We start from the raw sequence: 25,172 nt of genomic DNA, 5'->3' as shown, positions 1-25,172 counted from the left end.
AAATAGTAAACAGCGTGTTAAAAAAATATCCATATGGACTTCCCCTACTCTTACAAAATTTCAAAAAACACGTTGTACCATAATATGGTAAGATAATTAGTTATTAAGCCAGCAGAGCAAATTTCGATTTGTCGCTTCTCACTTTTCAGTGGTGTACGTAGTTACTTTTTGTGCTCATTTTATTTTTCTTTCATTCATAATGTAATAATTCAGTGACATCACATGGCATTGTAAATGACTCTCCAAAAAGTATATTACACAAAAGATAAATATTATAAAAAAACAACTATTTACATTTTGTTATTTATGATGTACTTTTTTATTATTCATTTTACTTGCAACAATAATTAAGTCTTCGGAAGTAAATAAATAGGTAAAAATTCATATCATGTAAGTAAAAATTTTATTCAAATAAATGAATTGTTTATTCAATCAATATTATTCCAATAACGTAATTCAATTGTTGCTAATTATTACTCAATATCCATTAATAATACTTATTATTTTTGAAAAAATAAATTACAATTGTACGATTTCATGAAACGTTAGAGGTTAAAATTTTTTAAAATTTATTTTTTGTGATTGGAAGTTTTTTAAAAAATGTTGATGCAGTTGGTATTTAATTGTTGCATAAATATCTTCATCCAAAAGTGATGTTCCATAAATCTAATTGAATAATTGAATTCTATGACAACTCATTCGATTTCAGTTTGGAGTTGAGTGATAAACTTTTAGATTAAAAAATCATTAACTGCTCGAAAATTCTTTAAATCAGTAATTAGTGGACTGTAAATTTTTTTTTTTAATTTTTTAAATTACAAATAATTATTTTTGGAAAGTAGAGATTTTCTTTTTTACTTTCAATTTTTTTGTTTAGAATGTATGGATAAAATTTGAGTCTTGTAATTGATAGCCGTCTAATTTTTTTGAAGTAGTTTAAATACCTGAATTGAATATTTTTTTTTGTACAGATTAGAACAAGGAATAGAGAATAAATCTTGAAGATTTATTGAAGAGTTAATTGATTTCTTGTAATTTAATGTTTCATACAAACATATAAATTACTATTTTAAATATTTGTCATGAAAAATAAATATTTCTTTTTATAATTTGATATTGAAGAATATATTTACTCTAATTAAAAATAAATTAAATTTTTATTTTGTGATGTTAAGAAATTCAAAGAGATCATGAGACATTTTGTGATTAATTAAATAGCTTGATAAATTTGTTCCTTCAAATTAAAAAAAAAAAACATTCAATAAACTGTTCCCGCGTTTTTTTTCCATGCAACTAAAAAAATTACCCTATGTATTTTTTAGAAAAATTTTTGGTTTTTTTTTTCGGGTTTGAAAGTCGAAGAAATATTTTTTAAACGTTTTGATGTTTCTTTAATAAATTTGTATCATAAAATTTGGTCATTTGTAATTACTAAAAATTGAAAAATATTCATCACTCGAAATTCGATAAATATTTATGATGTATATAATGTTTAGAATAAAAAATCTGAATTTTGAAAAAACTTATAATTCTAATTTATAAAAAGAAAAAAATAATTTTTGATTTCTAGAAAAAAAAATGGTCTTATTAAACCATTACTATTTTTTGAAAAAAAATCTTTTTCCACGTAACTTGATAGTTCATTCATGTAATTTATAAAATTTCATATTTAGTTATAAGCAATCTGATAAAAAAAGAAAAAAAAAACATTCTATGTCTCAATTACGGAACAATGTATTAATAGCTCAATATTTAATCTAAAATAAGTTTCAACAGAAGCGATATTTTTATCAGCATTATTTAATTCTTTCGTACCATTAAAAATAATTTATTGCAATAAGTATATTTTTTGAGAAGAAATTTACAGGAAAATAAAAATAAAATTAAATTTTATAAAAATCTTTATGGCTTGAAATATTTATGTTAGTAAATTTTTTTTTTCTTGAGAAAAATGATATAAGATTATAATTATGGGGCCTTGTAATAACAATGACTAAGCTGCCTTACTGATTAAATTAATGTCAACAACGGCATACCATCGTTAACCGTTAAATAGTCTATCTTTTTTATTGAATAATTTTCGGTGATTATTCTGTCTACTACAAACAATTTTTTCAATGGAATGAGTATCAAATTAACTTATATATATATAAGCCCCACGTGTTGATTAAAATGATTGTACGATATTGAAATGACAACCAAATAAAATTTATTTGTTATAAATACTGAGCACGTATATTTATATTAATATGATTTATTGTTTAATTTTATCACTTAGATTGAAAAGAATAATAACTATTTATTATTTTATATACCTACATAATTTTTTTAATTGTTTAAATAGTAAAGTAATTAAGTTTAACAATAGTAATTGTTTCAGTTCAATAAAAATAAACTGTTTGTTTGTTATTTTTTACTTTTTTTTTGGCATCTTCACATGTATTGTTTGAAGTTAATACACACTTTTCAAATAATTGAGTTATATAAAAAGATCGTCGTCTTAGAAAATTAAAAATAAATCTTTTGTTGAGAGTATATTTAAGAGAACACTCATTCTAAACAAGAATAACTACAAAAAGTGTAAAAAGAGTTTTAGCTAAATATATATAAGTGTTCTGCCTACTTCGATTCGAAAAAATTTATCAGCAAAAATTTTTTAAATATATATATTTCTATAGAAATCAATCAAGTACACAAAAATTCCTTACGATAATAATTTTTCACGGCTATTATTTCTTATCTTAAAATTTATTCGATGAAGATTAATACAAATATATCAATCACAATGAAGTGGTACTTAACCTGTTATCATTACCAGCTGTAAGAATATTCAAAAATTTTTTTTTCTAAATTTTCAAGCAGATTTCTGGATTTGAAGAGTCTTCAAATTTAAATTTTGACTTTTGACCATATAAATTTTTTTTAAAAGTCGAAATTATAATTTTTGGATTTTTAAATCCAAAAATCATTATTCCGCTAAAAGTGGAGGAAAGTTGATAAAAAAGATGGCAATTTTTAGATATTCTATGGCTGAAAATAGAAGCCCCACTTCTACGCTTTTGTCAATAAAAATTTTTTCTAGATAAATAAATAAACTATTCATTTATATTTATACTGACGCTAATCGGTAATATACATAAAGATTTATAAAATTTATAAAGAGTATCAGGGAAAAATTCAAGTGACTAATTAATTAATTTTTTTATTTAGTGGTAAGTGAGCAGCAAGTTCTTCGTGGCAGTGATAAAATTATTAAACTTTCCTCCATAGAAATTCAAATCGTTGAATAAAATAAAAACTATGAATAAATTAAATCTTTTAAGAACTTTAACTGAAATTGATTTATTAGTTCGTTAATTTAAATTAAAACCTTGAAGAAAAGAAAATTATCAGCTCTATATCGAGTCGAAACGCTGATAATTTAAATATTTTGCTTCGTATAAAAAACTTATAATCCAGCTCGATCATGACTTATCTCGTTTCAAGGTCGTATCTATAAACTTATTTTACTGAAAGTAAAGGCTTATTCTAACCAAGCTATTTTATAGAAATGCTTAGAAATTTTATTCTTAAATTAGCTAAAACCTTTTTTTTTATTTTAGCCGAAAATAATTTTTTTCTATGTTAAAATTATACAATAATCCGGTTTGCCCTATAACTAGACTAGAACCTTTCATATTATATTATTCTCCGAACATCCAACAGGTTTTTTTCGGATCAGCATTTTTTTAAACGATAAAAACTAACCATCTTTTTTCTAAAACACGTGATGCCTCGAATTTAGAAGTTGTGAATTTTAAACCTACCTATAAACTCCAATAAAATCGATATATTTCATTGATTTGGATAAAACTAAAAGTAAAAAAATTATTTGAATTACTTAAGATATGCAAATCACAATAGTTCTCTCAATATTTGATTATTTTAATTTATTTTTTAGATAGATAGCGAATATCTAAAATCATTATCGAACTATACTTGATAAAAGTGGCATTTGATAAAGAATTACTAAAGTACAAAAATAAATAAAGCTGTTTATAAAATGGATACGATGGATAGCAATAATAATATATCAATGACATTTTGTCCACCGAATGTAACATTTGATGAAATATGGGTGACTCATGGAATGTCAAAATGCTTCCTGGACACCGTTTCTACTGCAGTTATTTCATTATATTTGTTAATATTTGGTACATTGCAATTAGGGATGTACTGGAAATATGGAACTCCTCGAAATACTTCATTACCACGAAGTAAATTGTATAATTTACAAAAATTATTTTTATATCTTGTACCAGTACTTAGTTTTACTAGGATTATACTACAAGCTACGATATTGGATGATAAAAAAGTTTATGGTTACATGGTAAGTGATTAATTTTCATTATTTATTTAGTAGGGTAATCGGGAACTTGTACTTAAGAATATTTCTGATTAAGAAATCTAATTTGAAATGATTCCATTCATGCGAAGTGTTTATCTATTTATAAGTTAAATCATTTTGAATCATTTCAAATTGTTTTCAATCATTTCAAATTAGATTTCTTAATCAGAGAATAGATGTTAAATTTTAAAAAATGTATGACGCTTCGTTGGTTTATTTTCCAACTTCATCAATTATCTACAATGATAATATAAATATTATAAAATGCATGATAAAGAGTAAAAAATTAAATAAAAAATGGAAAAGAATTTTAATTATTTTTTAGGCGAAATTTCTTTGTTAATATTTGTAAAATTTTCAAGTATTACGATAAATTAAAATCGCGATTGTTTTGCTAATTTATTGTTGCTATGATAACGATTGCTATGGGAATCGTTACTATGGTAACAGTACTTATAAGAAAAATTAAAAAATTAAATACAGTTTACGCTCATCACTGATTGATTCTGTGAAGAAAATTCATTTTTATCACGCATGGCCTACTCGCAAAAAAACTTTTTATGCGTTTAATCAAATTTAATTAATATTACTGATTAATCAAATTTGAATAATGTTACTGATTATTATCAGATTTTAGCAAAAATATCAATTACTAGATTAGATAATCATTAAATTTTGTGTTTATAAAAAATTTTAATTAATCTTTCAAAAATTTTTTCAGATATTAACTACATGTCTAACCATGATTATTTATCCGTACTCTGTATTAATATTAAGGGTAGAACGGCACAAATTGTTGCCATCAGTACCACCACGTGGTCATGGTTTAGTACTTCTAGGTTTTTGGACATTTGCATTTATTGGTGAAAATTTATCTTTTTTCAATATTGGTAAATCCGAATGGTGGTTCCATTTGAATACGTGAGCTTATATTTCATTTTTACCGATTAATATAGCTTTAAAAATTAAATTTATCTTATAAATTAATGATAATGATGGATTGTTTGTTTCAGACCGAGTGATCAAATAGAAATGTCATTATTTGTCTTGAGATATGTGAGCAATTTGATGATCTTCGCATTAGGATTAAGGGCGCCTGGAATATTTGGTAGTTCTGAGCTTGATTATAATACACTGAATGATAATAATGTTAATTCAAGATATTATCAAAGTGTAAGTTATTTTAATTAGTATTCATTATAATATATTATTCTTTAACATTGACCATACAAAACAAGACAAAAAAGAAATACACTGTAAAAAAAATTTTTTTAATTAAAAAATTTTCTAATGAACATTTAAAAAATTTTTAACTTCCCGCTAAGAAAATTGAAAATTTTCAAAAATCGGGAAGTTATTGGTTTTGCCCCGTTTTTCGAAAATCGAGTTTTCATCAGATCTCAACGTTTTGAGATCCTAGCAAGCTTTCCTGACTATTCCCGCGAGGGTGTCACTATGTCTGTATGTGTGTGTGTGTGTGTGTGTGTGTGTGTGTGTGTGTGTTTTTCCAGGAGGGGGGAATCCTTTTTACGGATTCCAGGCATAGATGTTTCGCCTGGATATGTGAGACTCGACGCAGTGTCATGCAAATACTCGACACTAGCGCCCATACTCACTAAACCCTAAACCTCTTTTCTTCTATCCTCTTATCCCCTATGGAAACCGCCGTGTAGGCATTACATCGCAGGGGGAGGAATTAGCTGCCGCTCTTCCTTCTTGTGGCTAAGGTGTTGTTTCTACCTTCCTTCTAAATTCTGACTTTGGATCTTTTTCTCTCAATGGAACGCAGTTCGGTAAGAACTTCTGTGGCGAAAGTGCTTGTGGCGTTCCAGGCAGCTTCACTCGACAACATTGCTTCTACTAACGTCTCTGGTTGGACTTTCTTGTTCAAACAATTCTCTAACTCATCTCGCTGAGGGTCAAAACGTGGGCACACAAAGAAAACGTGCTCTGCATCTTCAGCAACTCCTGGGCAGGACGGGCACTCCGGAGAGTTGCCGTGCTTGAAGCGGTGTAGATACTCTCGGAAGCACCCATGTCCTGACAACAACTGCGTCAGGTAATAGTTGACTTGACCGTGGCTCCGGTTCATCCAAACGTCGATCTTTGGTATAAGACGATAAGTCCATCTACCTTTTCCTGCGGCATCCCACTGCAATTGCCATCGTACGATGCTGCGATATCGTTCTTCTGTTCTGAGTTCTTCGTGGCTAAGTGTGGTTGACCTTTTCCGTTGGTATAGGTTTCGTCTTTCTTCAGCTAGGACTCTGAGGGGCAGAGTTCCAGAAATGACGCACACTGCTTCCTCAGATATTGTTCGGAAGGCGCAAGCTACTCTTAAGGCACTCAGACGGTATACTGGTCCAGCCTTTCTCCATGCTTCTTGTAATTCTAATGCGTCAGCCCAAATGGATATTCCGTACGTGAGCACTGATGTGACCACAGATGATAATAATAGTCTTCTGCTCTGCTTTGGACCTCCGACGTTCGGCATTAGTCGTGATAGACTAGCTACCACTGCTGATGCTTTAGTACTCACATGTTCGACTTGTTGTTTAAAGTTCAGTCGGGCATCGAGCATCACTCCCAGGTATCGGATGAATGGTTGTGATGTAATTTCATGTTCTCCGATTTCTAATTTGATTGTTTCTACTGCTTTCCTGCTAGTGATAAGCACTGCTTCAGTTTTATGCTTGGCCAGCTCCAAATTCATCATATTCATCCATAGGTTGATGCGGCCGAATGTAATGTCAAAGGCCAGATTTATCTCTTCCAGATGTTTCGCGACTATCACTACAGCTACATCATCGGCATATGCAACTAACTTGACCTCTGATGGCAACGCGATTCTCAGGAGTCCATCGTACATGATGTTCCACAGGAGTGGTCCAAGAACTGAGCCTTGTGGTACTCCTCCAGTGATATCGTACTCCTTCGGACCGTTTTTCGTGTCATACTTCAGGACCCTATTCGAAAAGTAGCTTGCTACCATTCGAAGCAGGTATTCTGGTACTTTTTTGTCTTCGAGAGCTCGCATAATGCAGTCCCAGTTGGCGGAGTTAAAAGCATTCTTGATGTCCAAAGCAGCTACCAAACAATACTTTTTCGTACCACCTTTCCATCTCTTCCCGGCGATTGCCTCCTTGGCTGTATTGACGACCAGGTTGATTGCATCAAGGGTTGCTCGTCCTTTCCGGAATCCATACTGGTTGTCTGATAAGAGTGGATCAACAACAGCTTCTATCCTTTGATGAATTATACGCTCTAGTATCTTGCCCGCCGTATCTAACATACAGAGTGGGCGGTAAGATGATGGCTCATCCGGTGGCTTTTTCCCTTTGGAAGTAGTACTAATCTTTGCTGTTTCCATCTTCCAGGAAAGATCCCTTCTTTGATGCACGAATCGTAGGTCTCTAAGAATAATGCTGGCGCTGCTTTAATAGCTGTTTTTAATGCAATGTTCGGGATTCCATCCAATCCAGGCGCCTTATTATTCCCTACACGTTTACATGTCTCCATAAGTTCCTCCTCTGTGACAGGTGGAATGTCTTCGTGGTTGAGCTGCGGTGATGAATAGGCGAACTTACGTTGCCTCGGGAACAGCGTGGAAACAATCCTCTCTAGGAGCTGCGGGCATGTGGGTGACGGCATTGGCTGGCATTTTAGGTGGGTCATGACCACCTTGTACGGCCTACCCCATGGATCTTTCTCTACCTCTTCTACGAGCTCCTTCCAGCAGCGTCTTTTACTCTCTTTGATGGCTTTATTCAATTCTCGACGGGCCTTTTTGTAATCTGTCAATAACACTGCAGAGTTAGGTCGTCGATAGCCCCGCTGGGATAATCTTCTTCTTCTAAGACACTCTTTACGAAGGGTACTGATGGTGTCGTTCCACCAGTGGACCGCCGGTCGTTGATTCATGTCCTGTTTTCGAGGCATAGTGGCGTCGCAGGCCTGGGAGACTCTTCTCATTAGTTCCTTCGTCTTCTGTTCAGCACTGCAAGTGGTGATCGGGTCGTTGTCTAACGCCACGACAAAGACATCTGGGTCAAAAGATTTAACTTTCCATCCAACTGCGTTGGTCTGTCTGGTTGCTCTTCGTGGATTCTGGCCAGTCGATACTTCCCAAAGTATTGCACTGTGGTCGCTGGCAGTGTAGGTGTTCATAACCACCCAGGAATAGCTCCCTTTCAATAGACTACTGCTGACGAACGTTAGGTCGACAATTGAACTTGCCTCTCCTTTGGTGTATGTTGGTGCATCGCCGGTATTGAGGAGGACTACGTCCAGTGTAGCCATTGCTTCCAGTAGTGCTTTTCCACGTGGATTAGTGAGCTTGCTGCCCCAGTCCACCGCCCAAGAGTTGAAGTCTCCAGCTATTGCCACGGGAAAATATTGGCTTGCATCTTCGACTAATCGATCAAGAAACTCTAAAAATTGTTCCATAGAGAAACTAGGCGGCGCATAACAGCTGTAGAAACGGATCCCATCTACACACGCAGCTACAAAACCAGCCTCTCTATTATTGACGACACTCTGAAAAGGAAGTTTGCCACAGGACCAGATGACAGCTTTGAGGGTGCTGTCCGTTTCCCATGGTTGGGTACTAAGGTGTTTATATGGTTCTGCAATTAGCACTAAATCTAGCTCTAGTTCGCGCGTGGTCTGAACAAGCAGGTCATGCGCGGCCTCACAGTGGTTGAGGTTGAGCTGCAATATCTTCATGTTCTTTTGTTTGTTATCTTCTGAAGCGCCTCCTGGAATATCGGACACCTATTAGTGCCGGCATAGTGGGCGAGGTCTTTTGCTTCTGGATTTTCCGCGCAAATTGCACATTTAGCTGGATTTTTACATTCAGCGATCTTGTGTCCTTCTTGACCGCATTTGATGCAGTGATTAGACCTGTTTATTTCATTTTTGCACTGTGATCCAAAGTGCCCGAAGTGCCAACATTTAAAACATTGGATCGGTCTCGTCGTCGCTCTTATTCGACAGTTAACCCAACCAATTCGGATCTTGCCGTTTCCGTCCAGTAATTTTCGCGCTGTGGTCGCTGGTAGTGTGACTGTTGCCATCTGCGTACCTCTAAAGGCCTTACGGATCTTTATTGCCTCTAGCGGTATTTCACAGGCTTCTCCGACTTCTGTTTTCAAGGCGACCTGGATGTCTTCCTTCGTCGTCGTGTCGTCGATGTCTCGGATCTCGATGGTCTCCTGTGGCCCTTTACAGATCACTTTGGCTTCTGCTTGAAGGATGCCCGCAATAGTTTTCTGTAAGGCTTGGCCTTTGTCGGTGCTCTCCCTCGATAGCGTAATCAGCATGTCTCCGGCATTGGTCCTGTGGATTTTTTCGACCGTATTGCGGACCTGGTCTTCTGGGACGTCTTGTTTGATACGACGTAGTATCTCGGCATACTTGGCCTTATCAGCTGGGCGGATGATTAGCGCGTCAGGTCTGATCCATTTGCGCGGTTTTTTCCGCTTAGGCTCTGGCCGAGATTTGTTCACCGGTTGTTTTGGTAACCGCTCTCTCGCTTGCTCCTTCTTCTCCTTCTTGGATTGGACCTTCTGCCATTCAGTCACCTCTTTTTTTTCGGCGTTCTGCACTGCCGTGTTTTTCGGAGGGCTTGGTTTCAGGTCCTTTTTCTTCACAACTTGGCTGATCGTTGGGTCGGGAGAAGATCGATCTTTTCTCTTAGTTGACTTGCTGCTAGTTCTGCTTCTGTCTTCCGCGACTGATTCACCGTCACCTTCGGCTCCAGTGTCCATTGCTTCTTCATTCACGACAGTTGCTTGAATGCTTCTCTCCGGTGTAGTGCGAGAAGTGCGTCGTACTGTTAAACGCCATTCTTCATCAAGTTTCTTGAATCTCTGGAGGGCATTGGCTACGCTGGTCGTCTTGGTCTTAATCTCCTTGTGGATATTGACCTTAGGTTGGACGAGGTCATTTAGCTCACTGGTCAGCTTTTCAAGGCGTTCCAACGCTTGCGACCGCTTCATTTCAGCGCTTGCTTCAATCGCTGCTTGTTGGGCATGAGGCCCGTTTTCACTATTGTTGTTTTCCTGAATTTTACTCATACTTTTAAATTCACCAGCGCATCGTACGGAGTGGAGCGGGTTGTCATAACTAGGAACGGGTGTACCCTCGGAGATAGTACTCCTACCCCAGTTCCCTGAGGCCTAGCCGACACTTAGCCAGTCCCGGAATACACGGACGGACTAGACTCGCTCGGAGCGGTGAAGATTCCGATCTCTAACACTCACTGCGTACTTCCTGATCAAGGCCCGAAGTGGCTGGCTCCTGATTCACTGCTGCAACTTACACCTCGGCAGAGCAAGCTCACATCAGCCGTGGCCTGCATCGTCGGAAACTACGACACGAGGTTCCGGTCACTCCCAGTGGGTCACAGCAGGGAACGATCGTCTTGTTAGGTCAGTTAGTGTGACCAACCCATTAAAGGGGAGTTTTGTCCACGGGAACGTATTTTATTTGGCTCCTACCCTCTGTACCAGGTACAGCGAGCGTTCTCCCATCCGCTACGGGGAGACGCGCCTGGTAGCAGTTTCTCCTCTGACCCATGTGTGTGTGTGTGTGTGTGTGTGTGTGTGTGTGTGTGTGTGTGCAAGTATGTAAACCTCTCATAACTTTTGAACGGTTGAATCGAATTCATCGCGGTTGGTGCCATTCGAAAGATCTTCACCAAACTTAGATTCCCTGATAATTTGAACTGATTCGGACCGATAGATTTTGAGAAATTTGGAGAAATCTCAATAAAAATAGAAAAAAAATTTTTTTCAAATGTGGTTTTTTTGGAATAACTTTTAAACGGCTTAATAGTTCAATTCCAAAAACTAATCAGCTCTCAACCTTAAAAAACCACGTCGATCGCCGCCAATCCGGTCAAAATCGGTTGATTCGTTCGAGAGATATCGTGAACGAAAGAAAACCGAAAAAAGTGTTTTTTCGGAGTTTCTCCGAAATTTCTAGTTTGACCAATTAAAACTTAGAAATTTTTTATGAGGCTTTAAAAACTGCGTAGAATGCCGCCAACCGCGTAAAAATTGGTTCATTCATTCAAAAGTTATTGCGGTTTGAAAATTCAAAAAATAGTGTTCTTTGAAACTTCTATCAGACTTTTGAACTCAAAGAGCTCAAAAGCATAGAAATGGTTTTTTTTTTAGCTCGGAGAGCTCAAAACAACACACAGATTGTATTTTTTAGCTCGAAGAGCTCAAAAAAAGCGGCCAGGTATTAACGGAATTAGCGGGAAGTTGCAGGGATGGCCTTTGGGGTCAATCGTTTTCTAAATTTTTTTTTTCATATTTATAATAAAATTTGAGAAACATTTTGTTCTACGAATCTGCCTCAAAAATTTATATTTTTGTCTAGTTTTTAAGCTTCAATAAATCATATTAAAAGTTTTAATTTTTCAACTTTAGCTAACTGGAATTCAATTTTATTTTACCTAAGTTTTTTCCATGCAATTAAAAAAAAAAATTTGTTTCACTTTTCACAAAAAAGTGTAAATTTTAGAATTTTAGTAAGATTTAATATTAACATTTTTATTTTCATAGCGTCCAGACGACAATCAATCAACATGGAAGAATGTTTGGTACAAAATAAAAACACTGAGTCCATTTTTATGGCCAAAGAGTTTTTTACTGCAATTACGAGTATTATTTTGTTTTTCATTGTTAGCGGGTGGTCGTGTGATTAATCTATATGTTCCAATATATAGTAAAAAAATTGTTGACAGTGTTATAGATTTATCTTCCATCAATTATAGGTAGTTATTTCAATTTCAAATCAACTATAAATTTTAAAGAAATTAATAATTTATTTTTATATAATAGATTTTTTAAATTTTAGGTGGGACTTAATTGTTATTTATGTCCTTTTTAAATTTTTACAAGGCGGTGGTACCGGTGGTATGGGTGTATTAAACAATTTACGATCATTTTTATGGATAAGAATACAACAGTATACAACACGTGAAGTTGAAGTTGAATTGTTCAGGTAAATTTAATTCTCTAATTAAAAAAAAAAGAAAATCATCACATTTATATTCAAGTTCTTCATTTTATTTTTCAGACATTTACACAGTCTAAGTCTTCGATGGCATCTCGGACGCAAAACTGGCGAAGTATTACGTATAATGGATCGTGGAACAGATTCAATAAACAATTTACTAAATTACATATTATTTTCTATTGTTCCCACCATAGTTGACATTATTGTTGCTATTATTTTCTTCGTTACCGCTTTTAATCACTGGTTCGGACTCATTGTCTTTATTACAATGTTCTTATACATACGTAAGTATATTTTTAATCATTTTTTCACCAATTAATCAGCAAAAATATTATTATATTCATAATATAAATTAAAATGATTTCTTATAGTCGCAACAATTGGTATCACCGAGTGGCGTACAAAATTCCAGAGACGAATGAATCTGGCGGATAATGCACGTAATGCAAGAAGCGTCGACAGCTTGCTGAACTTCGAAACTGTCAAGTATTATGGTGCTGAAAGTTACGAAGTTGATAGTTACAGAGAAGCTATTTTGAAATTTCAAATTGAAGAATGGAAGTCATCGATAACTTTGAATATGCTTAATACTCTGCAGAATGTTATCGTGTGCGGAGGGTTACTTGCTGGATCTCTTTTGTGTCTTCACATGGTTAGATACAATTACTTGTTTATTTTTATAACTATAATAATTATAAAATATTTGTTAGATCTTTTTAAAAATTATTTTTTTTAGATTGTTTATGAAAAAACATTAACTGTAGGAGACTATGTATTGTTCGCTGGTTACATTATTCAACTTTATGTTCCATTGAATTGGTTTGGAACATACTACAGGTAATAATACATTTTTTAATTATTCAATAAAAATAAATTTAATTTATAATAAAATTAGCTATTTTTCTTGAATATTTTATCATGAAATGATCAAAATACGAAAAAAGGTTTAAAAACATTAATTGATGCAAAAAAAGTGTTTAAGAAAATTCACATTGATAGTTTTTTAAAATTTGGTAATTATATTCAAGTGGGGTCAACCCCATTTTGAGCCATAACTAGGTGAAAAATTGACATTTTCAGAATATTTTTTTTTGATTCTGCTTGTTTTTACGGCGCATTTATGATACAAAATGTCGTTAAGTGCCGATCCCATCTTTTTCTCGCGTCGCACTCACGGCGAGAAACGGTACTATCCTTGTTGCACTCGTGATGATAAAGCTAATTGCAGTTTTATGTTTTTCTCTTAAACAAATGAGAATTTCGAAAAAAACGCTCAGCTATAAAATAGATAATTTAAAAATCTATTACGTAGCTGAGCGTTTTTTTCGAAAATCTTCTTTATTTAGACGAGAAATGAAAAGCTGCAATCATAGGGACCGGCTCTTAAAGAAAAAAATAAAGATTTCGATCGCTTTGCCTTCAGAAGATAAAATTTATATTTTATCTTTTTTTGATATATTTTTTTTGAAAAATACATAAAAAAATGAAAATTTAAAAAAAAAGTTGAAGATCACAATTTTCTAAAAAATTTATAAATTTTTTTGAAAATTTTTGAAGTTTGTTAAAATTGTGATAATCAACTTTTTCATATAATCTGCATTGAAAATGCGAGTTTCAATGCCTGTTGAGCCAACCGAAACTAGACAATTTCAGACCAATGCGATTGTGCCGGACAGGAATCAATCATTTCTTCCCGGTGGACAGAAAATGACGATTTTCTGCCCGCGAGATGAAGTTGCAGCTTTATTTTCAATCCTATCAATTGTTTGTTTATTTTATACTTTTATAATTGTCATTCTAACCGTTAACTGTACTGACAGATTATAATTCTATTAAGCATAAATAAGAATGACAAAAGAAAACTATTCAATTTACGAATAATGTTTGATAAAAAATAAACTATTACTTTCTATTTTATTATAAGTTTTATAACAAAATGGTATTTTCGCTATTCATCTGAAACTATCTAGTTCTGGTTGGCTCCAGACATTGAGACTAGCATTTTTAATGCAACTTAGGGTAAATACCCCAATAAATGGACGGTTAAGCAAATTCTCGTGTTCTATTAAAAAAACAATATAGTAATATACAGATAAGTTGTGATAAAGTAAATTATATTTATGTAAAAATATATAATTAAGTAGGAAAAAATAAGTAAAACTTCGTAAAACGTTGTATATAGTAATTAATAAAAAAGAAAAATGTAAGAAAAAGTCCAAAACCCCAGTAGATGGACAAAATCTCCAGTAGATGGACAGTCAATACCAATAGATGGACACTACTTACAAGCGATATTTTCGATTCATTATTTATTTCAGAAATAATTAATTTATTAATTTTTTACACTAAAAAATAAAGCTTGATAAAATTAAAGAGAAAAGGTGATAAATCGGATGGTAATTTTCAAAATAAATCATAAAGTAATTTTATTAATTTTGAACACGTAATGCTTTCTCATGTAAAGTAATGTATAAAATATATTAATATAAAGAATACTAATAATTAATAAATTATCAATATAAATTTATAAAACACAACGTTAAAAACATTTTATGTTGTCTTCTTCTTCCTTTTAATAGGTCTGTTCTCTTTTGCTTTTAAATTTCCTTCTCTCAACTTTCTTTTTTATTCAGCGTTTTTTTTTTTCTCTTCAATTTCTTCAATAATCATAATAATACTTTCATTTTCAGTACATGTCTGTTTGCTATAATCTTTACTCTTATTCTCACATTAATCCAACAATAAAATTAAAAAAAAAAAAATAAGAAAATTCATCATAAAACTCAATGTCCATCTATTGGATAAAGGTCAGAAAAGTGTCACCAATAGATGGACACTAAATTCTATAATTTCTTTTCGATTTTATCATTAAAATATTATATTTCTAGCTTTGTTAGTAAAATATAGGCGTAATCATATGTACAAATCTTACTTTTTTTATTATTTTTAATAATAATAACAAATAACGTCTACCAGCTATCTGTCACATGCTTACTAGTGGTGGCGCTTTCGAAGCAAAACCTCGAGACGTCCAATTTAAATAATTTTTTTATACTATTATTTTAAATAATAAGTTAAAAAAAATTACTTTTCGCTCTCAGAACTACTTGTAGACATAAAAAAAAATAACGACTTAAGATTTTTGTTCTTAAAACTAATGTAATTGCTTCTAGAAGTAATATCTGTCCATCTATTGGGGGGTGTCCATCTATTGGGGTATTTACCCTATATGAAAAATATAATGTGTGACGCGGGATGAAACAAAACGATTTCGGACCGAGTGATGCCAGCCCTCGCTTCGCTCGGGCAGGCAACTTCGCTCTGGTCTGAAATCGTTTTGTTTCATCCCTAGTCACACAAAATACTATTTTTTTTTCAATTCATTTTTTTATGTATTAAAAAAAAATATATCAATAAAATCAACTAGAAATTTCGTTCAAAAAAATGAAAATTAAAATGGTTGACTCCACTTGTAAATATTTACCTAAAATTTTTATATGTGGATTATTTTTAATAAAAATTTCTTGGCCAAACAAAATCCTAAAAATTGTTAGACGTCTATTACTTTTAGTATTTATTCAATTGGTATATTGTAAGCAAATTATAAACAATGATTAAAATTTTTAATTTTTCAGAGCGATACAAAAGAATTTCGTTGATATGGAAAATATGTTTGAGCTATTACGTGAAGACCAAGAAGTAATAGATGCTCCTGGTGCCGGACCATTGATAGTAAAACGCGGACAAGTTGAATTCAACAACGTAACATTTGGATACGTTGGTGAGAAAACAATACTGAAAAATGTGACATTTACGGTGCCAGCCGGTAAAACTGTAGCCATTGTTGGACCTTCGGGTGCTGGTAAATCGACAATTATGCGACTACTGTTCCGCTTTTATGACGTGGAACAAGGTTCAATTTGTATTGATGGTCAAAATGTCAAAACGGTGAAACAAGATTCTCTAAGAAGTGCCATCGGAGTTGTGCCTCAAGACACTGTTTTATTCAATAATACAATTAAATATAATATTCAGTACGGTGCGATAGACGCGCCAGAAGCTGATGTTATTGCGGCAGCTAAAAACGCAGATATTCACGAGAAAATTTTAACGTTTCCCGAGGCTTATGAAACACAGGTAAATATATTTTTTTTTTTTATTTTTTTGATAATTAAATATTTGATACTAAAATCCAAAGATCAGATTTTACAAAAGTTTTGGTAATTATTTACAATGGTCCACCCTATTTTTGGTCATATCTAGGTGAAAAATTAAAATTTTCAAATTTTTTTTGATTTTGTTTATTTTTACGGTGCATTTATGATAAAAAATGTCGTGAAAGAAAAAAACAAGAATTTGATAGCTTTTTTGCCTTCAAAAGTTGGAAAAAATTTTGGCTCTCATGCTTTTGGATAAAATTTCTATTTTATCTTTTTTGATATATTTTTTTTTTTTTTTTGAAAAAGTACTCCAAAAAACGAACAATTAAAAAAAAAAAAATTGACTATCACAATTTTTAAAAAATTTACAAATTTTTGAAAATTTGTTAAAAACAATTGTGATAATTAACTTTTTTTTTTTTTTTTTTAAATTGTTCATTTTATTTTTTTTTTAAATATATCAATAAAATCAAATAGAAATTTCGTTCAAAAAAAATGAAAATTAAAATGGTGTGCCCCACTTGTAAATATTTACCAAAATTTTTTCATGATAAATATCTCTCCATGGAAAAGATATATAAGGTAAAAGCCGCAATAGATAATTATGTACCAGTATATGATCATCTATTGGGGCTTTTACCTTATTAAAAAAATATTTTTAAATGGGAAAAATATGCGTCATAAACACATCAAACTTATTTAAAACCACATTTTTAATATCCAACTTTCGGTCGATTTTCGTATAAATTTTATGCATTTTAATTATAAACTTATATATTAAAAATATATAAGGGATACATAAGTACAGAAAAATATATATTAAACTTCATAAAAAATATATCTTTATACTTATATTTTTTGAAAAATTTTAAATTTATTTTTTTATACTTATATTTTGTGCAGAGTTCAAGATGTACTTTTAATAAATTATTATTATGTCATCATACATGCATTTTTTGTATATTTCTAATTGTTTTAATTATAGTTGAAGTACGTAAAATTATACGAAAATCAGCCAAAAAGTTGGATATTAAAAATATATTTGTAAACTTTTTTTTCTATTCTTGGTATAAATTTTTTTTAATGGAGGTCTTAAATATTCGAAAATTTTTAAATCACCACTTCAGTAAAAAAATTTTTAATTATTAAAATCAATTTCTAGGTTGGAGAAAGAGGATTAAGACTAAGTGGCGGTGAAAAACAGCGTGTAGCCATAGCGCGTACAATGTTAAAAGCTCCAAAAATAGTTTTATTAGACGAAGCAACAAGTGCACTTGACACTCAAACTGAAAGAAATATTCAAGCAGCTCTAAATCGTGTATGTAATAATCGGACGACAATTATAATAGCCCATAGACTGTCGACGATAATAAACGCCGATGAAATACTAGTTTTGAAAGATGGGGAAATAGTTGAACGTGGCAAACACGAGGAATTAATCTCTTATGGTGGTGTTTATCGGGATATGTGGCATGCACAGTTACAAAATGACCAAGAAGCGCCATCAGAAGACACCAGTAAGGAAAATAATAAAAGTAGTGAAAGTAATTCAAAACCATTGCCTCCAGGACATCCCCCTATTCATTTTTGAAAATTTCATTGAAAAGATTCGTTTTTAAATAAATAATTATTACTGAGACTTGTTCATATTTTATTTTTGATGGTATGGAAAAATATTAGGTATTTATTCCTAAGTAAATAAAATACGAAGGTGATTTAAAGTATTTATAAGTACAGTGAGTAGTTAATTAATTAATCAGTCAACGTTCAAGATATCCTTGATGGCTCTTGTCGCGATGACACACAGACCCATCCATCTTCACCAGCCATTATGGTATTCATTGTATTGGATGAATTTACTAGTGTTGTAGGTCTTCTTATACCCTTTATCATGTCTACTTGTCTTCTCAGGTTGTCGTGAAGCTTTATTAACGCCTCCTAAGATATAATAAAAGTTAATATTTTTATTAACACTAAAATAGGTTAAGGTTTTGATATAAATTTATAATTCGTTATTTGATTTCTAAGTAATTTTACAAGTTATGCACCGATAAAGTAACCCTGGAAAAATAATCGACAAATAAAATGACCATATATATAATAAGAATTTGACAAAAAAAAAAATAAATAGTATAAGGTAAAAGATCCAGTTATTGATACTGGCAATTTTATTTTAATTAAAAAAAAAAAAAAACAAATCAACTCTAATAAATTGACAAATATAATTTTTGAATTATAAATTTTAAGATACTTGATTTTTTGAGAAAATTTTATTTTTTTAATTAGAATAAAATTTCAATTGCCAAACAACTAGGCCAGTGTCAATAATTAGATCTTTTACCTTACACACCATGGGAAGTAAATAAAAAAGCCTCAGATCACATATTTGTTGACCTCAGCCAACAATTACATGTGATCTGCGACATTTCTTACTTTCCTGCCCTAGATGTGTAATATACTATTCTAACTGATGTATAATTATTTTGAATTAATGTTTTTAACAAGATATATTTAGAAATTTAGTTAATAATTTTATTGTTTAAAATTTTGATTTTTCACAAACTTTTTGTTTAAGATTAAATCATACAAAAAAAAAATGTGATTTTTTTGTTGACAAAATTTTTAATTCTTTTTTTATAAGAATTTATGTTTTGAAAAACTTGAATTTTTATTATCAATTTAAATAAAAATTTTAATATTTTATATGGCTTTGTTCTTAATAAATTTTTAATGTTTACATTAGTCATTAATTTTTTATTTTTAATCTTTAAAATTTTTGTTCACAATATTTTTCGTATTAAAATCTCATTGAAGATATAATGAGATAAATAAACATGATTTTTATTACCTATAAAATTTATTTTATTAAAAAAAAATTTAACTTAAAAACCCAAAAAGTAATGACTTTAATACACAAATTTGCCATAAAAAACCGAACCCACCATACAACACAATACTAAAATTTTTTAATTTAAATCTAAAAAACTAAAAATATATTTTAAAAAGTAATAAAAACCTTTTCGTCTTCAAGCTTCCGAAGTTCTTGTTGCCTTCTAATACCTTCACTATTAAAATTTTTCATCATTTCACTTTTGTACTGACTAACAAGCGCAATTTCTGTTTGTACTTTAAGATAATCCTGTGCTAGCTGTTTGTGTTCTTCAAATATAGTCCTTGATAATTGACATGTATTGTCTGGTGTAAGTGGACGTAAATCAGCTTCCAATAGTCCGCAAATATCATCCAAATTGTCATTGTTGTTACTTCCTATTGTGATAACAAAAAAAAACATTTAGTTTAAAAATTTTATTCAATAAGTTTAGAATAATAATTCAATACTAACGTAAAAGAAACCAACAATGCTTTAAATATTCAGTGTCAACTCTAGAATAACTGACTTTATTTAAATTAGAAGACATTTTTCAAATGATTTTTTTTGTAATTGTAATTATCAATCAACATCATTTGATATTTATTTTTTTTCTACTGCAACCACTATTTTTTTCATCATTAATTTTTTTTTTATTTTAATACCAACATCTAGCAAAAGTTTATTTCAGATAATTAACAATGAAATTATTGAATTACAGAGTTATATTACGCTGAATAGAAGATTAACTCGAGTAACTGGTCTCTCTCTATTTAGCTGGTACACTGGTACGATAGTTTAATCTCTCGCAAACTAAACACAACAAACCTACAGCTATAACGGGGAAGCTGACTCAGCTACACCTGCTGTCTTGGACCAAATTTCTCACTCTTCCTCTCTCGCTCTCTCTCTCTCTCTCTCTCGCTTTTAACTCTTTTTTATCTTCTTTAATCATCTTACAATTAAGGTTTTCTAAATTAATAACTAACAATTAGCGATTCAAAAAATTTTAATTTCACATTTTCTACCAACTGTAATTAAATAAAAATTTTTATTATTATTCTAATTGAAAATAAAAATAAATAAAAAATTATAGTTCTCAATTTTGAACAGCAATTCAGAGTATAAAAATTTTCAATTGACTATTTATTGATCGAAAAATTTTAGCGAAAACAATAAAATGAATTGATTGTTGTATAGAATTAGATCGTAAAGAGTTTAGCTAGGATAAGTTATATCAGTATTAGCAGCAGGGTCTCTGCTATTAAACGTGTGAGTCAGCACTCTTAAGTGCTATTTCATGCTGAAAATAATTTAGTGTGTCCGTGTGTACTCTATGTGCTAAAATAAAAGAGAGGGAGCCAAGCAATTACGTCAACTTATAATGTATACTACCCGATTCCAATGTCTTACACAGTAATGCCTTTAAACATCTTTAAATATCTTCGTTGATCCCTCAGACATTTTGACAATGTAAAAGAGTATATATATGCATTTCCATTAATGGAAATACATGCATATGAAATGATTTCTTTATGAATATCCGATAGTTTTCTTTTTATTTTACTAATTATTAAAAACAAATTTTCCGAAGCGCTTTTGGTCTATAATTCTTTGAAAATTGAGCATTTACAAAAGATAATTTGACCCATCAAGTTATTGAAAATATTTATGCTGAAAATTCCAGTAATTTAATGCCATCGAAGGAAAATTGAATAGTTTCAGATGTATAAAAAAAGAGTAAAATTTTATCAAAATTTTTTGATCTGTTAATTTAGAAGAAATTTTCAATTACGCACTTTATGATGTGACTTTTAAAAAATAATTGCTTGATTTATTAAATATTTTAAGCTTCCAGTATTTGTCGCTCGTTGTCTACGCAAAATATTTTCTCACATATAGTTGGACATTTTTTAACTCTATCAGATTGTTTCTCCTATTACATAAAATACTAATTAAAATTTAGCTGGTAAATTATTTTGAAATAAAATAATTGAGTACATAATATTGAAATAGATCGAGTGTGAACCTGAAGATATTTATTTCAATATAAATATCAAAGTTCATTAGAAAGTTTTTTATGCGAATCTAATGGCAGTCTTATTGTATTTGCAACTAGTTTTTTAAATTTATAATTTTGTTGTCTGAAGAAAAATGAATGTCAATTAAATTTATAGTTACATTATTAAAAATGATATTTTTATCCTTTGATTTCATAAATTACATTAATGATGATGATGAACCAATCGGAACTTGTCGAAAAAGTATAAATAACCCAAACTCTACAGTCAAAAGTTATTAGACGCTAATTATGATTGTTTTATTCTCTGCGAATTAAAAAATTAAGAGTAGCATAGTTAATCCTTGACGTACATATAATTTTTATCGTCAAACACACATTAGGTAAATTAAAACTGTCAATTTCAAATTGAATTTTTTTGTCTTTTCAAGTCTGTTAATTCAATTTAAAAATTTTGTTAAAAAATTGAAGGACTATATTTGACATAATTTATATGATAAAAAGAAAATAAAATCAGTGGAATTTCGCATTTCTAAATTAACATTAAAAATTACTTACGATTATGTTTTTTGGGACCCATTCTATCAAAACCAGCTGTATTTTGAAGTTCCCATGACGAATCTGTACCCGTAGCTAAATCCCAAGCATTCTTAAAAAAATAATTATGAAATTAAAAGAAAAAAAAAAACTACTAAAACATGAAAAAATATTTCATTTAAAAAAACTTACAGGATCACATTCAACGTGAAGTGGTTGAAACCGATTATTAGAATCTCTATTATTATTACTTGTTGGTATCATTTGTGGAAAGTTGTGATTAACATTAGAATCTCTAAATTCTTGACTATTTTGTATTGTTTTTAATTGTTGCGGTTGATTTAATAAATCAATTTTATCATTGTTAATACCGTTCACTGGATAACCATTAATTTGACTAGAAGACATATCCCAGGAAACATCAATAGTGTCTTGATTGATTTCATCATCGTTATCGTCATAATTTTCGTCATAGTCTTCAGACATGCTGTATTCAACTGGTTCTAGATGTCCGCTGACAAATGAAGCTAGACAAGTCATTACACGAACGATTTCGTCCATTGACGGCCGTTCTTCAGGGCGCTTACTCCAACATCTATAAGTATTTATCATTATTTACTTTGTGTTGTATATTTTATTAAAAATTCATGAAAAGCTCGTTTTAAAATTTCATTGAAAGTTTAAAAAATTACCGAGTTATCAAGTCTTCAATTGGTTTGGGACAACCTTCAATGAGAGGCGGTCGTTGTCCAACATGCACTGCCCACATAATGCGATACGCAGACCCACCAATGTCATCGAATGGTTTTCGACGGGCCAATATTTCCCACAATATTACTCCCCAACTGAATATATCACATTTTTCAGTGTAACGCGAGCCTTCAAATACTTCTGGTGCCATCCATGCTGCAGAACCTTTGTTATTTGTCATGTAACTGTTCAAGTCACAAGCTGTACCAAAGTCGCAGATTTTTAACGTTCTTCCACCAAGAATTAATAATAAATTCGGTGGTTTCAAATCTCTGAAAATTAAAGGTTCAGATTAGTTGTAAAAAAATATTAGTAATACTTAAAAGACTGAAATTTTTTTTTCACTCTATACTTAGAAAGACAATCATTATCAGGAACAACGTTATCAAAAACAATAAAATGTATAAAATCAACTAATTTATATTACTCTTGTATTACTTCATTTCATAATTTTAAATTACCAATTGTCTCAAATGATTTTCCATCAATAATTTTGCGATAACGTATAATTTGTTAAATGTTGCTTTACTCCCTATTAGTGAATACTTAAAATACACTTTGGTATTGGTTCTATGACTCTATATCCGTGGACAAAATTAACATGGTTTTTGTGTGTGTTTATTCGATATTAGACCAACACAAACGCGGATAATCGTGTGCGCCCTTTTGACATGGTTTTTGGGGTGTGTTTTTTTCGACATTAACAGATTTTTAATAAATAATTGAGGGTCAATTTAACACATTTTTAATATTAAAAATATTATTGAACTTGAGAATATTTTGTCCACGGATTTTTTGTCTTAAGGATATTTTGTCGGGGATATTTTGTCCGCAGATATAGAGCCCGGTCACCTTGGTATTCTTATACGAAAGGAATGTTGTTTTAATGACAAAATAAATACACTGAAAAAAAAAAAATTATTGACTGGAGTGTAAATTTTCTTGGCTCAAGAAAATATTAAGGAAGATTGAAAATTTCTTGAATGAAGTCAAAGTTTCTTGAGCCAAGAAAATTTCTTCTTGCTCCAAAATAACTTTTGTCTTCCTTAAAATTTTCTTGGCGCAAGAAGTTTGTTTCTTCTGTGTAGTTTCCATCATTCAAATATAAGTTATTAAATTGGTTAAAAAAAAAGTTTCAATCAAAGAATTTCATGAGTATCAATTAAAAAGATTTGTCAGTTTAAAAGTCTCTTAATCGATCAAATTTAAACTATATTCCCGATTAAATAACTATCATAAATCCATTTTCCTGTTGTATCTAGATATCCAGTGATTTTTCATTGGTGATGATATTTATAATCGTTCACGTTATTTTTCTTCATTTTTTAAGCGTAAATTATTAACTAAATTTCTCGCGAATGATAAGATAATCTTAGTCAATTAATACCTGTGAATTAAAGGCTTTGGTTTCATATTATGCAAATAAGCAACACCCTGAGCACATTGCAGAGCCCAACTTATGGCATGGCTTGCTGTATATCTTGGTTTTGGTTCACAATGTAGCACTGCAAAATAATTTCATCAATAAAACTAAGCAACAATAACAATATTATTAATTCATATTGATAAGATGTAAGTCATACCATTGTATAGAGATCCACCTTCAGCATACTCCATCACCAAACAAACAGGATCTTTAGTACACGCACCATAAAGTCGTACGATATTAGGATGCGATACTCGTGACAGTTGTCTTACTTCAACAGCAAATGCTCTTCTTTCACCTTCAGTGTTGATATGTTTTATTGCTACGTAACGTCCACGCCACTTGCCTTTCCATACAACTCCAAAAGATCCTTTTCCCACCACCTAACAAAAAGTTGTCATTTTATCAATTCTTGAAATAAGTCTTATAAAATATAAAAAATTGTAAAAAATGTAAATAAATAATTATAGCATGAATAACAATAATAAAAATAGTAGTAATAATAACAACATTGATAAAGCAAGCTAACCTCTTCTGTTTCAATTTCATTGTAATCAATTTCTTCAACAAATTGTTGAAGTGACTTTTGTTTCAACAATTTGGGAGGTAAACTTGGAGATTTTGTTGATAATTGTGATGATTCTGATGATGATGAGGACAATGATGTTGATTCAATTGTTTTTGTTTTTGTGGGTTCGGATGTGTTGAAATCAAGTTTTTTATCACCAAAATCTATTAAATCCAATTGCTGACTTTCTTGTTTTGTTTTTTTCGACATTTCACACAAAAATTCACACTTAGCAGTTAAATTAGTTTTTTACATATTATTCACATGACATTTCACACACTGCTTGACGTTAAATCAACCTCATGACGCGTTTCATGTTTAGCAAGTGATTGAATATTATATGAAGATTTATAAAATTATTGAAAATTTAATTTTTTATTTTTTTTAATGATAATGGAATTTGTTAATTACTTTATTATTTAAT

At 31.0% G+C, this 25,172-nt stretch overlaps 2 protein-coding genes across 4 annotated transcripts; one reads left to right on the top strand and one right to left on the bottom strand.

Moving 5' to 3' along the window:
- Positions 1 to 132: 132 nt before the first annotated feature.
- Positions 133 to 18,217, top strand: LOC123269141 (ATP-binding cassette sub-family B member 6). 3 transcript variants are annotated; one of them, XM_044734708.1, is made up of 11 exons: positions 133 to 390; positions 3,941 to 4,369; positions 5,109 to 5,308; positions 5,401 to 5,560; positions 11,962 to 12,173; positions 12,257 to 12,403; positions 12,479 to 12,702; positions 12,790 to 13,070; positions 13,155 to 13,255; positions 16,054 to 16,555; positions 17,741 to 18,217. In XM_044734708.1, exons 2-11 carry the CDS (start codon positions 4,043 to 4,045, stop codon positions 18,167 to 18,169), a joined length of 2,583 nt encoding a protein of 860 aa, XP_044590643.1. In that variant the 5' UTR covers positions 133 to 390; positions 3,941 to 4,042; the 3' UTR covers positions 18,170 to 18,217. The 3 variants fall into 3 exon arrangements, with proteins under 3 accessions (XP_044590643.1, XP_044590647.1, XP_044590644.1); XM_044734712.1 differs by having other exon boundaries at positions 369 to 390; positions 3,945 to 4,369; XM_044734709.1 differs by lacking the exon at positions 133 to 390 and adding an exon at positions 3,635 to 3,858.
- On the bottom strand, positions 18,213 to 25,172 carry LOC123269154 (mitogen-activated protein kinase kinase kinase 7-like). The gene is made up of 8 exons (XM_044734727.1): positions 24,710 to 25,172; positions 24,338 to 24,563; positions 24,142 to 24,259; positions 22,697 to 23,026; positions 22,197 to 22,599; positions 22,026 to 22,116; positions 19,595 to 19,845; positions 18,213 to 18,516 (listed from the first exon to the last, which is right to left on the bottom strand). Exons 1-8 carry the CDS (start codon positions 24,956 to 24,958, stop codon positions 18,346 to 18,348), a joined length of 1,839 nt encoding a protein of 612 aa, XP_044590662.1. The 5' UTR covers positions 24,959 to 25,172; the 3' UTR covers positions 18,213 to 18,345.

The sequence above is a fragment of the Cotesia glomerata genome, linkage group LG7 (assembly GCF_020080835.1).
Source record: "Cotesia glomerata isolate CgM1 linkage group LG7, MPM_Cglom_v2.3, whole genome shotgun sequence".
Lineage (NCBI taxonomy): Eukaryota > Metazoa > Arthropoda > Insecta > Hymenoptera > Braconidae > Cotesia > Cotesia glomerata.
Note: the sequence above shows the minus strand (reverse complement) of the source record. Positions and strands in the feature narration are given on the sequence as shown.